The sequence below is a fragment of the Bombus impatiens genome, unplaced genomic scaffold (genome assembly GCF_000188095.3).
Source record: "Bombus impatiens unplaced genomic scaffold, BIMP_2.2 scf_0037, whole genome shotgun sequence".
Classification (NCBI taxonomy): domain Eukaryota; kingdom Metazoa; phylum Arthropoda; class Insecta; order Hymenoptera; family Apidae; genus Bombus; species Bombus impatiens.
In genome coordinates this window covers 570,276-581,412 of record NT_176456.1, presented here as the reverse complement: position 1 = coordinate 581,412, position 11,137 = coordinate 570,276, and the positions used below count along the sequence as shown (strand labels likewise).

General features: G+C 39.3%; 2 protein-coding genes across 3 annotated transcripts in view; one reads left to right on the top strand and one right to left on the bottom strand.

Moving 5' to 3' along the window:
• Nucleotides 1–2,324: 2,324 nt before the first annotated feature.
• The window catches only part of LOC100740570 (chromatin assembly factor 1 subunit A-B), a 15,042-nt gene continuing 6,229 nt past the window's right edge, over nt 2,325–11,137 (bottom strand). For both annotated transcript variants that reach the window (XM_003485179.4, XM_033322870.1), the window contains exons 7-10: nt 4,052–4,200; nt 3,916–3,967; nt 3,702–3,840; nt 2,325–3,573 (exon numbers count right to left, since the gene is read on the bottom strand). In XM_003485179.4, coding sequence (XP_003485227.2) covers nt 3,074–3,573; nt 3,702–3,840; nt 3,916–3,967; nt 4,052–4,200 — 840 coding nt within the window. In that variant the 3' untranslated portion in view covers nt 2,325–3,073. The remainder of the gene's footprint in view (nt 3,574–3,701; nt 3,841–3,915; nt 3,968–4,051; nt 4,201–11,137) is intronic.
• The window catches only part of LOC100749942 (Wilms tumor protein homolog), a 6,496-nt gene continuing 3,634 nt past the window's right edge, over nt 8,276–11,137 (top strand). Inside the window, exon 1 of the mRNA XM_012390156.3 lies at nt 8,276–8,450. Within this exon, the coding sequence (XP_012245579.1) occupies nt 8,328–8,450 (123 nt within the window). The 5' untranslated portion in view covers nt 8,276–8,327. The remainder of the gene's footprint in view (nt 8,451–11,137) is intronic.

Sequence of the window (11,137 nt, the reverse complement as noted above, 5' to 3'; positions counted from 1 at the left end):
GCCGGTCCACCGGCGGAGGGTACCTCTGATTGGCTGCGGCTACACCGCGACATCTCCACGCTACGCGGAACCAACGTCGAGCTTTCGAGGAATTGCAAAGTGGAATTGGACGGATCGGCCGTTCAAGGGGAGTTCTTCCGTCGTGATGGGATTGCGGAGGTTGTGCGAGGATGGTCTATGGCCAGGAGAAGGACGACGCTCCGGGTTCGAGGGCGGGATTATTGATTTTTGGGTGGACAGGTGTAATGGCTCGGTTTTTGGGAATATCGAATGGGGTGGGCGAGGGAGAGACGTCAGTTTCAGGAAGTTCGGTGTATTCGTCGAGAATGCCATTTGGCTAGCACTGGTCTACTTATCTCGAAGCACCGATATCCGCCAATTTCCTACAAGCTCGCGATTCCATCGATCTCGATTTCTTTCAAAATCGTCGCTCGCTTGTTGAGATTCCTTAATCGCTAAAGACTATTACGGGTGAGATTTCAGTTTCCATGTTGTTTCCCTCGATGACAATTTTCAGGGCTAAGAACGAAATCCTTGAAGACATTGAAACGAGTACAGGAAATCTGAATGTCGCTTGCGATGAAGGGAGAACATTCGCGTTTCTTCCGAACTAGTCTACGTTCGCTGTGCCAGCACCGAGCAAGCATAACCACCCCCGGGGGGTTGGAACTTAATTTCTGCGTTTTCGAGCCGCGTGGCGCCAGATCCCGTAACGTGATTCGATAATTGCCATAATCTGGAGGCACAGCCTTTCCTTATTTCGGCCATATGCCGTCCAGCCCGAAGCTACATCCCGAACTACCGGCCGTAAAACTTCCTACTGGACTCATTCTTGCTTTTTCTCAACGCCGTGTACCCGGATGCTTGAACGCCGCGGGATTCGTCAGCGGATTTCGCTGCGTTCGTTAGTTTGTTTTTCAATTTCGATTCGTATTTCGCAGTGGTCTAACAATTTCATGGAATTGTTACAATTTTGAAACCACGGGCTATCAAAACTAATATCGACATTCTAAAAATAATTGTAGCGAACCTATATGGTGGTAAAAATAACAAAAAAAAAAATCCCTCGCTTTTTTTCGTCCTATCCCCGGAATAATAGCTATTTTTTGTCCAAATTTTTCACATCAACAAAATACCAGAGGAATATATTGTCGCGACCTAAAATTACTCAGTTTCAGATGTCAAGATTTTGATTGATTGTTATCTCCAATTGAAAAATTTATTTTATTTATCGCGTTATCGCGATAACAGTTATCGATTGTTCTCAATGGTTTTTGCTATAAGAGTTTCATATTCTTATAAAGTTGTTTAAAACTCGAAATTATGACAGAAGTTACGCGAAACTAACTTGGACGAGAAGCCAATAATTTTCAAAAGCCAATAACTTTTATTACGTTCTAGTTGTGACAAAATATAAATTCGCTATTGTGGCAGCTTCCATTTTTATTATATAAAAAGCGTTTAAAAAAGCGAGCTTCGTATTGATAATTAATAATAAAGTATAAAATTTGATATCAGTAATTAAATGAAGCATAGTACCTTGTTTGATATTTTCGAGTATTTTAATTATAACTATATTAAAAACTTTTAATAATTAAATTAATAAAAGCTTTCCATCTAGCTAAATACAAAAAGACTATAAAGGCTGGATAAGAGTAGAAGAATATATATAGTTCGCCACTGGACATCGGCGTTAATCCGATTCTCAACTTCTGTTATAATCCGATGTACATATCTTTTCACAAAGATTTCAGGCTTTTGCAATCTTTTGAAAAATCTCTTAAAAAATCATATGCGATGGGTGCGATAAAATCATACGAAAGAATGGAAAAAAGAACAATCGTAATCGAGAACGGAGAATCCAAACATTTTCATTCCCATGGAATCTCATGGACAAATCGAAGAGAAAGGTTCTATCGTTCGCCGATTCCCGATATTGTATCATTTTCGTTCCAATAAGATACGCTCTTCCGGTCGACCGCCAATAATAGAATGCTGTGCAAAACTTTTCGTTGCAGCTATTTTATTTAACTCCGATGCACTGTTTGACGGAATGCAATTCCACGTTCCGCAAAGCCTGGTCTGATGCATTAACCCATTCGAACGTTACTGCCCGATGCAAAAGTTTTTAGCCGATGGAATCCTCTGGATAATTCACATTACTCGAACAGATTATCCCCATTCGCGCTTTCCTCTCTGACTTACCCTTTGAGAACGATGGATGAGGGTTTAAAAAAAAAAAAAAAAAAAAAAAGGGGCAAAAAAAAATGGACATCGTGGTATTCTTCGATCAGTTCGACAGGAGGTGACAAGCTTTCCACTGATTTATTTATTAACTTCTTTTATTATAAAAGTATAACTGTATTAATAGAACAGTATAACGAGCTATAAATTTTATACGCTTCATTTTATCTTCCCGTCTAGCCCTTTTTTAACAAACTAACGATACTGCATTCCGCCGTTCGTGATCTTTCTTTCAATTGTACAATTAGAAACATATATCACATGAAGTATATTGTGACTTCGATGTCGACCTTGTCTAGTTAATATCGATAATCACGTTGTTAAGTGTATACAAAAGAAGGAACTATCTAAATCGACGAGTAGCGTTAATCCAAGTACCATTTCATCAATCGTTGATCAATTATATGATAAATAGTAACCCACAACGATTTGTGTCGTTGAGTAAGAACTGAAGTTAAGTTTTTTATGTTTGAGTATTTCGTTCTAATTTTCGTGTCTAATTTAAATTGGATGCTTGCGATCGAACGATACCAGTTAAATATTACAGCAAAATGCATATTGATCCATATTTAGAAAGCGATGGCACTATTCCAATTAATTTAAACTAACTTACAAGTCGATTTTAACAAGTTGCAGTTAAAAATGACCAGATTTTAAATCAAAGAGACAGTCCAAAATCGATATTTCGATTATTAAATAGCTTAAGATGCCAGCTTAAAACATTGCAAATGTCTTAAATAATGTACTTCTAAACACGACTCGAATCTATCCTTCTCCCAAGCTCTGAACACATCGCTTTGAATAACTGGAAGACAATCTTAAAATAATCTCATTTCGGAGAGAAGAATAATCTGATTTTCGTGATATCGCTCTTCTTCTTGGGTGTTAGGATATAGGACCAGCAATTTGGCAGAGGAAGCTCCTCGTTGATGTGCTCTTTCCTGATGTTTTCGTCAACGTACCAACAAGCCTTTGAATGCATCGGCCCCTTCTCTGGACACGGCATCCATTTGCCAATCTCGCGAATCTTTTGTTGTATACTGGCTTTCGAAGGCTGATTTTTAGCTCCCTTGTTCTTTTTACTCCAGTAGGCCATGAATTCTTTTACAAGACAGCGTCTACTATATGTATTGCCGTGTATTAATCGAATAAGATCCGGTATAGCTGCTTCCGGAAATCGTGTCTTTTTTGAACTCGTCAGCGGTTGCTGTTGCGTGGGAGTACTGCACTCGTTCGTTGCCATGGCTTCGTTCATGGTTGGTAGTAGTATCGGTATTCGATATACCCAGGCGTCTCGAGCTGACAAGAAGTCTACGATCCTTGGTGGCACTGCAAGCAGAAGATAATTGTCAGATATTTCTCATTATGACACAATTGTAGAAATAAAAATTCACGCTTATCTTCTGGTCCGACGTCTAGCAGCTATGTTAGGTATATTTCAAATGTCGAATACTCACCGTTTGGTTGAAATTCATTTTTAGACCCTCTCCAAATACAACCTATTATTTTTGGCTTTAACTTCGCGGTCTTTGCGTTCCTTTCGGACTCGAATTGTTCTCCGAGTAGTTTCAACTTGAATTTTTGTGTTTCAGGAGTCTACGGAAATGAACAAATTATTTACTTTACCCTCGATAGACATGATCGATTATTATTTATTTTAAAACTACTTACCATGTCTTGCTTGTCTTCCTCATCAGCACGAAGCTCTTCATCGGACAAATAGCTGAATTATTAAAAACACGAAGATTTACAAACGGATGAAAATGTATAAATGTTTAAATATCAAGAATGAACTGAACCGACTTACCCATGAGGAACCATGAAATCGTTATCTACATCATACTCGTTGTCCTCCGGATTCTCCTCGTCTTTTTCATCGTCAGAACCGCGCAAAGATTCGCCTGGTTCCTCTTCCTCCCATTCTTCGTCCGAATCAATCTCGTAATTGAACCATTGCTGAAAACAGAAGAATAAATTTCTCAAATAAAATCTGACAGCTGAATGTGACAAGTATAATCGAAATACATGATTCTAATGTGAAGCGTCGTATGGTAGATAAGAGTCGAAATAAGTGCAAAACACGATGCGTTATGGATTCACAAATAATCTATCGAAATGCGATTAAAGGCTCGAACCATTTTTTTATCGACAATTTTTTCTGCCACTGATAAAAACGGACGCTGAATACGAAGACAGTTGGACAACGCAGAATGAACGCTAGTAATAGTTACGTATCTTTCAATTTTTGCTTAAACTTTACTTGAAACTTCGTCAAAAGCGTTAGCGCGCACGCTAACGCGCAACTTTCGCGATTATTTTTAATCGACCTACGATATATATTCCGATAGAACGACAATCAAATCAATTGGTTGTATAGCTTTTGTCGAATAAATTTTTGGCAAAACCTGTTTTTTCTTTTTGTTTCGCCGTTACAAAAGTAAGTTGAAGTACTCTCGTATTTCCTTAGGAACTTCGATTTCGATCGTTATTCGGAATTTTTCATTGCGATTCGCGAAAACATTATCGGTTCGTTCTCCACAGACTTTATTTTAGTTACGAACATGGCCACGGGATTTCACTGAAGTGTAAAATATGATTAAGCAGGACGTCGGTATCAATGCGACTTCCTTGACGGGTGATATCGTCGGCGCACGTGCTGCTCTTCTCTTCTCGGCGATTCTCTTAGTCGAGAGACGAGAGATACTCGTCAACGAGTCGGTGCTCTCGAAATGTGGATGTGGATACGTTACCACGAAATCGTCGCCATGCGACAAGAACAATAAATTGAACGAGCAGTCGAAAACTTGGAAACGAATCTCCTCTGTTTACTGGAAACGCGAATTTTGCCAATCGATCGATCGATTACGCAGTGCAAAATTATTCCTTGCGTAATAAATTTGTACCCAAGTGAGTGACGAGTGCCATTGGACACCGAAGAAACGAAGTGTTCGAGGATGGGATTTTAAAACCAGTTGCGGATTTTTCGCATAAATGAAGAATCGAAGTAACGATGGAATGATTTTTTGATCAAACGCAAGCAACTTGGTAGCTTGTATCAGTAGCTATTTAAAACATTATCTAATTCTAAATTATAAATCTTCATAGTCTCTTATGTAGAGAATTAGAAACTCAAAGGTAAAGATCAGGCGAAGATATTGAAACGTTGCAAAATTCGAGCTCGAGGAATAAACAGAGGCAAAGCAATCGCGTTTCTTTGCGTGAGAAGGTCTGGAAAGATAGAAATACGATTTTACGAGCTGTGACTCGTATCGATCGATCGAACTGGACGACGAAAAGAACCCATCTATCCAACCAAACATCCTGGCGATCGTGCATCCGACCGAAAAGTCAATAAATCGTTGGTTTTCTTGTTGTTTGCGGCGCGAGGCGCGGGCTCGATCGATAAATCAACGTCGATTTGATCCCCGCGCGAGCATCAATTACAGGACCTTCCCTTTGACATTAATTTATTAGCGGCGGGAAACGTAATATCGCGAATGATCGGCGACCTAACCATCGTTCGAGGCGTGACGCGGAAAACCGGCGAACAAGAGGAACAAAGAGGAAAAGGGCGACCACCAGTTGAGCAGCTTTCGGCAGCGTAGCAAAGGTGAGTGCCGATTTCTTCGACCGTTAGAAGCGTTTTTCGATGCCAAGGATCCAACAAATTATTGTATTAACTCTCCACTAACATCGTAATTTCAATTTAATTTCAATTTATTTTAATATATTTAATATAATATCGATAAATCTAGTTCTATAATCTATCTATGGATTAACAATACTAATCGACATACTGAGGATCATAGCAGTGTAAATGAAAGCTTTCTACTTTCCTATTGTTCTTTCCTATTGTTTGCAACATAACGAAGAGGGTGTAACACACGAAAGGATGGTGAACGTGGTCGATGTTAGCGTTGACAGAACATTTGATACGGTTTCATGCATGCCACCAGCACGGTACCTCGACTCTTTTCCAGCGATCGTATTCGGTATCGTCAAGTGCCATTTAAGCAGCGATAAAACGTATCTCGAAAAATTATGTCCGGTTACCTCTGTACTGTCGATCTTCACACTTTCACGAGATCGTTCGACACCGAGCGACTGGTGTTGAGAAATTTCACAAAGATTTTCCCTTATCGAACAACCATATACAGGAAACAATTCTCTTTCTATACTTTATTTCCTATAGAAGAAATCTGTTGGGAAAGTTAAATTTAATCATTGCTCTTCCTACGCAATTTTTTGTATATATTAAAAAAAAAAATAGTGATAAAATCAGAAATAACGAAGAACATCTACACTCTCGCTAAGAATCTTAGGATAGACGTTTTTACTTTAAAGCTTCTGTGTATTTAATGTAAATTATGAACTCGAAATCATGTTCAGTTTATAATAGAAATCCTAATAGATTAGATACCTTTTTTTAATAATTACTTAACTATTCTCAGTTTTGCAATAAATGTAATAATCGTTGCAAAGCTTTCGAGCAACGACGTAAGTACCTCGCTTGTAAGTGGAAGTCGTGCATTTAGCGGAATTTAATTCATCGATTCAACGAATGGAGGAAAGAATTTGAAGAAATGATAATGCGTTTAATCGGTTTCCGCCTGGAAAATCGTAGGCATCGTCTGGAAAGACGCGTCGGAGGAAATGCAGTTATCGGTGGAACGCGACCCGTAACTTTAGAGCGATGCCTGGCGAAAGCGGTGGTAGATTATTTACGGCGTGTTGTCACCCATCGGGCCATCTGTAATGGCTGTTTTATGCCCCATTAAGATTATAGCCGGTGCTTCTTGACGTTGCACACCGGAGATTAAATCCCTGCATGTCGAATTGATTTATTATCCGAATATTCGGCTGAGATACGCGGCCTTTGCTGGCTCCGCCCTTCCTCATTGCCGCAACATCGATCGCATCTCCACGATGTTTAAGTTTCTTTAATTGTTTGTTCGTATCTCATCTTATAAACGTTCATATTGTATCTCATCTTCGAAACTAGATCATGGACGCCTTAACAAATTAAACAAGCTACTTTTTCCCCACATAGGCAATACGTACATAGTAGTAACGTATGTGGCTCTTATCAACATAATTATCGCAATTAAACGGAGATACCCCTGAGTTTTATTCGCTTGAAAACAAAACAGTGAACTTTATCCCAATCGCGTTTTGAAGACGTGCCAAGTGACACCGTGATAGCGGAATCGACGAGATTAGCGAAATAAGCTCCTAGAAATACAATCGCTGTTAATTTAACCGAGATACCAAACGTTAATTAAAGATCGCGAAACTTTTAGACGAACTTGCGTGTAAAACTGGCGTGTAAAATTATGCGATATAGAAATAGAACTGGTTCGGAAAGCGATTCGTTGGTGTAACGAAAAGTTAGTTGAAACAAGACATTCAGCCACGATCTGCTGGCAAAATGTTGGCAGAAAAAAAGAAGTGATCGAGCCTGAAGCGAGAACGATGAAGATATCGACAAGCGAAATGAATCTCCAAGCTTTTTATCGGTTGCAAACGGTGACGCAACCAGCAGCGCAATTAATAAATCTCTCTAGAGGGTAGATAGAGAGAGGGGATCGTCGTTGCGGCGCAAAGTTGTATAGAGTTTTTGATATTTCAATTAAACCGTCGACAATCAGTCGCAACGCGACGACGTTTCTCGAGAGTGCGTCAGTTAGATAAACGGCCGTACGATATCTCTCTTTTATTCGGAAAATTCATAGGCAACGTTAACAAAGCCACGTAATCGATTAATTCTCTACGGATTAAATTTGCGTAAAACGATAAAAAAAGTACAAGTATCGTTAAACGACATACCAATCGGTTTCTAACAGATAAAATAAAAATGTAATTACGATGCGTCAGGAGAATCAGTGCTTGGCGGATAAAATTACTGCACTGTGTTACGATCTTCGTTTCTTTCGATCTTCGATTGATTCGTTAGAATATTTTGTGGCAAGTACGACGTCGATATCTACGAAGCTAGGACGAACGAGAAAAATTTATTGTTCGTTTTGTGATATGTATTATCTAGGAAGAAGGACACGTTAATTTATAATTAATAGAGAAAAGATATGTCAACTGTAAAAATAGAGATGCGGGGTGGTATTGATGTTCTGCCGAGATACGCTAGCGGATGTCGTCTTAAGATACGGAGGAAAAAAAGAGATAATAGAAAAACAAACGGAGCGATCAAGGTCAGATTGTTAAGTAAAACAATGAACATTTATGTTTAACGCGTGTAACTGCTAAAAAAATTAGAATAGATACTTTCTCCACTGAATCGCTTTAGAAGATACGTGTAATCATTTCAAATACTGTCATTTCGCGTTGCTTTTTCGGGCAGTCGCAGATAAGAAATTTCTGACGTGGACGTAGGTTTCCCTGGACGTATTCCAAAAGCATAACGAGCATTTACGTAAAGATATAATCCCCTCTCGGTTCGAAAGAAATCGATACATCGATATCGACGAGCGATGGTCTGTTTTCTATAACGATATCTATAGAGTGAAACAAAAATAGAGTTCAAAGCTCTAGGGTAAACGGTACTTGCCAAATGACGAAAAAGATCCTAATAAACGTGGGTCAAAAAATTGATAGTTTGAAAATAATAGACAGTTTTTCGCTCAAGATGAAAGGAAATAACTTTCTCGTCTCTGATCGAAACAGCGGATCATCTTATCGTTTCTCTTTTTCCTGCCTGCAAAAGGTCTCCCACGTGTCCTCCCTCTATTTCCACGCTTGACATCTGCATAGTCTTTCAAAGATTGCCAGACTTAACTATTTCACTTGGCACTTTGTATTAAACGGATAATCCATTATTTCGTATACGGTACGATAGCTGCTAAAGCGAGAAAATTACTCGCTTTCAGTTATTAAACAAAACATTGTTTATAACTTTGAAACTATTAATATTTCGATGCATATTTATTAGGATACCTATTATCCACTCTAGAAATTATGAACTCGCTTTTTGGTTCACCCTGTATAAGCGGCGTGCCATATTACGCTCGCAAAGAACATTATCCAACCGATATTCCTCCGATATTCCCCAACTTTTATGTAATTCTATACTCAGGTAAACAAGGAAAAAAATAATGATTTGCGCATTTGAAAAATGCTTTGTCGTTATAATTACCAAAGCAAATTCAAATCTATTCCAGTGACCTAATTATGCAAACTAAAGTGCATATAAAAAATACATTGTACAGAAATTTCAGTGATTACGACGATTCTTATTTATACGATCTAAAAAATAAAAAAAAAAGAGGAAGATAAAAAGGAAAACCAAGAAACAAAACAGTGAAGATTACTCCAAGAGTTTAAGCTCGAAAGCACAAGGTCGAGACGTTGCACTTCTTCTCTTCACTGCAACGTGTTCTTGACATTTTAATTGAATGCAAAATATATTCCTTGTATCTAAGGTCAACTTCCTCCGACACGGATAACCGTATTACGAACGCGATCTAACTGTTACTGCCACTGACTTCGAACCATATTATCGGTTGCTGCTCCTTTTTGTCACTCTAGGTCAAAGCCATTGCAATTATAATATCGTTGCCCCATTGATACATTCTTTGGAAATGTACTATGTTCAATCCAATTATTTCGATTAAAATATCCCGATCTTGAATAAACTAGAAGCTAATAACGAACTTTTCGTCTACTTCATGGTACATGCAGGATTTAATGAAAAAAAAAAAACTAAACTTTTTGTTCTTTCGCTTGGACGTTCTTCAAGGGATCGTGGTAGTCCCAAGACAGTTATAAAACTGTTCCTAGATAACTGTTTTATTACTATGATCACAGACGAGCAAAAAATCTGCGCGACTAGTGAATATCTGCCAAAAATCAAGGTCTTCGATACATTTGCAAAAATGATCTGTGTAGAATCAGATTCGTCGAGAAAAATAGTAGTTCAAACCGAGTAGTTGTGATCTTACGACGCGAACTGGTAAATGAGAACTGCGTTTGATGAAAAATGTATTAATGCAACACAAAGTTACGGTAATTTTTGACAAATGATTCGGTGCCACGCCTCAGCAAGTGAACCCAACATTCAAACAATTACCGATTTTTCGGCTCGCCTCTTCGACTCGACTCGACTCGATTTTACGACTCCGCGACTTTATTCGCTTGATCTATCGCTTGATTCTATTCTGACTGATATACCGGCACAATGGTTAAGCGTTTAAACTCTCTCGTCATAAGTTAACCGGCTTTTACCGATTCGCCACTTGTTACGTTTTTCTTTTTTCTTCGAGCTTCCTTTTGTCGTCAACTCAACGATTTTCGCCGTCGACGTGTCGTTATCCGAACTGACAGATGCACGCGCACGCTCTACATCTGGTTAACTACTTCTCGATAATATAATCTATTCGATATCAATCAATTATTCAATTTTTCGAAATGCTTCGTACAACGTATTTATAAAAGGCTTCTATAATTGCTGGAATATCTTTGTCAACTACCGTATGTCAGTCGTGTGCCATTCAACAGTCAAACCGTCGACCACGTCGCAAAATTTCTCCTACGAACGGTACAATTAAAAAGAAATCGCCATCCGCCAACGTCATCGTCACTTGCAGACTTCTAGGGCCATCGACGGGCCACGTGCTCCTCGACGTGATTCGTTGAACAACGATTAGCGATTTCGCGAAGAGAACACCAACGGTCCTGGCGAATAGGCCCAGGGCCACACGGACACGTCGCTCATGGCCGATTATCGGGGGTGACTGGCGTCGTAAATAAGCGCGAGCCGTGACGAGCCAATTAGCCAGGAAGCCGTTTCGCTGGCGCGTCTGCCGGTGTTCTGGGACTGACTTCTCCCCTGGGAGAAGCACGGCGACGGGACCGGGTGGCACAGCCTCGATTATCTCGGCCC